Genomic DNA, 4,879 nt, shown 5'->3' with positions numbered 1-4,879 from the left:
TGAATTCAAAGCAACACGAAATGAGTGGTTCACGAAAGAAGAAAAGAAGAAAAGGAGTAGAAAGACAACTCCGAAAGTACAAGCAGAAGAAGGTTCATCATCGCAACCACAAAAAAAAAAAAACGAAAGAAGAAAACTGTTGAAACAATGTTGGTCGATGAACCAGAGGAAGATGAACTAGAAGTGAATGTTGAAAGAGATCAAGATCCAGTATCTCCTACAATGGAACAAGTGTTGAAAGATATTGATTATGGTTTGGAAACTGAGAAGGCAACTGGTGAGGAAGGTGACAATGAAGAAAAGAGCTCATCTGATTCAGAAGTTGATGAAACTGAATGTTGGAAAAAGGTACTTTCTGATAAAGAAAAACAGAAGAAAAGAAAGAGGAGTGGAGATGACGATGATGAAGCGTATATTCCATCACCAGAACATGTTCAAGATGTTCAAACACCACCTTCTGAAGGAAGGAAGAAATCTAGTGCAAGGAAACGTGTTGTATCTCATGTAGCCAGAAAGTTGAAAATCAAGTTCAAATCAAAGCCTGCATCAGCACCACAACAACCAGTACCTGATCCCATTCCATCATCACCAAAACAACCATCACTACCATATCAATCACCATCACAACAACCTGTACCTGATCCTATTCCATCACCACCAAAACAACCATCACCACCTCATCAACCATCACCACATCTTCGTATTTCTACACCTACACATGAACAACCTGTTAACACCTCACCACACATCCTTCAAACACCACCAACTACACAACCACCAGTATAGATGACTCCAGGATCATCTGGATTTAAAAATTTTCCACCGATTCCAGAGAATATACCTCTTGAAGAAATTGGAGATTTTAGTTTTGTGAATGATGAGCTTGTGAGAAAGTTACAATCGAAGGTGGAAGAGGTGCTAGTTGATAAAAAGAAGTTGGAAGATCGTGAAAAGAAGTTAGAATCTCGTGTAAAGTCTGTTGAATCAGAGAATTCATCTTTATTGAAGAAGATTGAAGCAGATCAAGCAGAGATTGATATTCTTAAAGTTCGAATAGCTGAGTTAGAGGAAGAAAAGGCTCGGAGAGATGAACAGAATGAGTATTTCAAGCTGAAAAACAAAGAGTTAGAGGCGATCAATGCAAAGAAAGAACATGAAATGTATATGATGAATAAAGTATTGGAGAATTTGATCGGAAAGCCTGTGGAACAAAGATTTGAAGAGATCCAACTTGAAGAAGTCAGGGCATGACGTAAGGCTGAGATCGAAGCTGAAATGAAAAACAAAGGTAAAGGTGCTCAAGTTGAAGGTGTTTCTGAAGTAACTGAAAGGGCAATCGTTCAGTAAATTGTTCCTGAATCACCTATTCAAAATCCTTGTCCTATATCTGCTATTTCTGGTGTATTTGATGATGATGTAGAAATTGATGATGTAGAAGATGATGATGAAGAGGAAGATGAAGAAGAAGATGATGAGGATATTAAGAAAGATGATGTAGATGATGTGTTTTCTGCAAATAGTGATCATGATGATGATGACAATGATGACGATAATCAAGGTTCTACAGGCATCAAAGTTACTGAAGCGTCTACTGAAGAAAATATTGATGATTATCTTCATGATGATGCCAATGAAGAACCTGAGAATGCTGAAAGTGAGGGGGAGCATGATGATACAAAGAATGTTGATGAAAGTGATGATCATGTGTCAAGATTGATTCTTCGTCTTGAACACGGTGTTGAGGAAGGGGAAATTCTGCATACTTATACTCTAGCAGAGATCATCAAGATGACACATGTAGAAGAAAATGAGTTCAAGTTTGATTTTGAGGAAGAATTGAATAAGTTTGATATCAATCAGTAGCTCGAATACCAGTACAAATACGTTGAAGAAGCTAATAACTACGATAGGGTTGAAGTTGAGGATTGGAGTGACGAAGAACAGTCTGAAAGTGCTCACGTTGATACTACTAACTTTCCGACGCTTGCTGAATTCTTCAGTCAAGCAAATGAAGATGAGTTAAGAAGGAAAATTGAAGAATGTGTGAAGAATAAAAGTTTTGATGAAATGTCAAAAGATGAGCATCGTGAAGAAAGAAAGAAATGGTTCAGAAATAGTATTGAAAGAAAGTTCAAATAACCGCTGAAGTACTACAAAAGAGACAGAGAAGTTTCTCTTGGCGATATAATCAGTTGGGGATATTTGCCGCAAGTGAACGCATATGCAATTCGACAAGAGTTTGGAATTCAGTATTTCACGTATATCCAAGACATTATGTCTTTTCCATGGTGGGACGTTGAAGAACTACCCAAAGTCCGAACTTTGTCTTATCCTGTCAGGGAGCGTGATATGCCTACTTGGGGCCTAATGAAGTCTGAAGCGTTTAAAGATTTTAAGCACTGGAAGCCTCATCAACCAAAGAAAGTAAATAAGATTGATCCAGTGACAGGAATAGAAGAAACGATCTTGCAGATTAAAAAGCCCAGGGTGTTGAAGAATATCCCGTTGCTAAAAATGGAACAGGATTTTCACAAAGGATTCTTATGTTGGGTATACAGCTGCATGTCAACTGAAGCTATGATTATATACAAAGTGGAGAACGAAATCAGATACATTCGTTTGTATGATCCATTATGGTTAGTAAACTGCTCAGCAAAGGATATTGAGTGTTTGTTTGTGAACAAGATTGGGTATAGAGCTGAAGATAAAGATCAAGCAATGCAGTTTTAGAAAGTCGCAACAATTTGTTTTCAGAAAGGAATCAATTATGAAAATGCATGGTCGACTAAGCGGAGGAAGATTGAGAAAGAGGAAGCTCTTAAAGCTGAAAAAGAAAGAAAGGAACGTGAAGAGCTTAGAGGTAAATGGATGAAGATGCAAGCTAAAGAAAAGCTGAAAGCGGCTAAAGAGAATGAAAGACTGAAGAGTTTGTTGAAGAGAAAGCCGAAGCAGAGAGAAGAAAAGTTGAACTCTCTGTGAAGAAGTTTTTGAAGACAAACTGACTGAAGACTCCGGCAATATCCAAGGGGGAGTTTGTTGGTACATAATGTCTATTGCCTATGTAATCAGTCTAGGTCGTGTCGTGTACGTGTAATAGTTGAAATGTTAATTTTATGTTGTAATGACCATTTCGCACGAAATGGATATGTTAAGGTCATTTCGTGCGGAATGGATCCCCTATATATAGGGGTGTTGGGTTTTCCATCTGGTACGGTTCGGTGAAAGGTGTAACGAAGTGCTGTTAAATTCTCTCCGTGAATTAACGTCTAAAATCAATGGAAAACCAGTTTAAAGTGTATTTCTCTGCTTCTACTCACATTCTAACACCGATTCTCAGTTACTAGATTGTTTCCGCCTCTAGTGACTTAGATTTGACTCAGACCTACTCATTTAGGTCAAATATCGATCCTACATCAATCCAATCGAATGGCCATCCGATCGGATGACCATCCGAAAGGATTGGCATCCGATCGAATGGTCAACCGATCGGATAGCCATCCGATCGGGTTGCCACTCGACACTTGGTCACTTTACACCATTTTATGCGTCGCTCATCGTTTATGCTATCATTAACTGTTCAGGCTAATCTCTTAGCGCTCCCTTAATCCAAGACAGTGTTTACTTGTTAAACGCTATCAGTGAGTATACTCGAACCCTTTTTACTTTACGCACTTTTGGGTGTTACATACGTTACTTTTTCTAAAACACAATCTACACACAACACAAACACTATTTATACGCTAACCGTTATTGCATGCTACGTGTTATTCGATGAATGCTTGTATGTTATGTTAACATAGTGATTGTTGCCTAACACCTTAGCAACGATAGTACTATAGTTTGGACTCAGCACCTGTCGTGGACAAGGGTTGTTAAGGGCTTTACTTCACGTGTCCCAGTGGGGATATGTGTTGCGCATTCTATAACTCGCATTCACGTCTGTGCATATTTCTCTGTCGATAACCTACTTGCCTTCACTTTGTACATGTTACATGCTGGTTACGCGTAAACGATTTCGAACTCAATTACTATTATCAAAGTTGTATTCTCACCTTTACATTATGTGTATTGACCTCTATTTTAACGTATGTGACAGGTGTCTAAGATGCTAGGATTGTTGTGGTTTGGTGAATCAACCTAGGGGTCTAGTTATGTCACGCTTAAATTTGAGTCGTCGGAACAGTATTTGTATTTGAGACAATTATTTGTAATAACTGTTTTTAGTTGGATATGTTATGGTATGGTATGGGACATGACGTTTAATTATCTTGTTATGAATAGTTGTTATGGATACTCATGGATAATCTGTTTCGCTCAGTGCCATGCCCCGATGTTTCCGCCATCGGTTGGGGTGTGACAAATCATCCTTCCAACAAAATCAAAGTTCATACGAATCAAAATACAAACCGAAATGTTTATAACTGTTCACAATCACTTGCCAAAGCCAAAAATCGCCCTAGAACTCTTGAGAAACGTCTCCAATCATGAGATAGGTGAAAAGGCACTTGAAAACGGTATTAAAAGGGGCAGTTACAAGTTTTGCGTCAGAGCCTACCGTAAATTACGGTAGGTACCGTAATTTACGGTGGCCTTCAAATAGCTACGGTGGAAAACTACTGGTTTACGCTGGAAGATGGGACATTCAGGGGCTACCGTAAATTACGGTAGCCACCGTAATTTACGGTGGACCCCTAAAACTTCCCTTTTGTTTCTTCTTTCCATCCTTGTGAATCTCATTCCACTCCATTCCATCCAAAGCAGCGTTTTCCCTTGTTTTAAGCTACAAACGCACCTGAAACACGAGCAACTGTAGTTATCTAATTCAAGACAATTACGAGATTAAATGAGGGATTAACTCGTCTTTTAACACACTTAGGGG

The 4,879-nt window shown here is 38.7% G+C and overlaps 1 protein-coding gene across 1 annotated transcript; it reads left to right on the top strand.

Moving 5' to 3' along the window:
- Window positions 1-1,275: 1,275 nt before the first annotated feature.
- Window positions 1,276-2,979, top strand: LOC110901035 (probable serine/threonine-protein kinase kinX). Its single transcript, XM_022147890.1, has 5 exons — window positions 1,276-1,309; window positions 1,421-1,817; window positions 1,911-2,105; window positions 2,193-2,550; window positions 2,755-2,979. The coding sequence occupies exons 1-5, from the start codon at window positions 1,276-1,278 to the stop codon at window positions 2,977-2,979; spliced, it is 1,209 nt and encodes a 402-aa protein (XP_022003582.1).
- Window positions 2,980-4,879: the final 1,900 nt, after the last annotated feature.

The sequence above is a fragment of the Helianthus annuus genome, chromosome 15 (assembly GCF_002127325.2).
Source record: "Helianthus annuus cultivar XRQ/B chromosome 15, HanXRQr2.0-SUNRISE, whole genome shotgun sequence".
Lineage (NCBI taxonomy): Eukaryota > Viridiplantae > Streptophyta > Magnoliopsida > Asterales > Asteraceae > Helianthus > Helianthus annuus.
The sequence above is the reverse complement of the archived record's forward strand: the minus strand, read 5'-3'. Positions and strand labels throughout refer to the sequence as shown.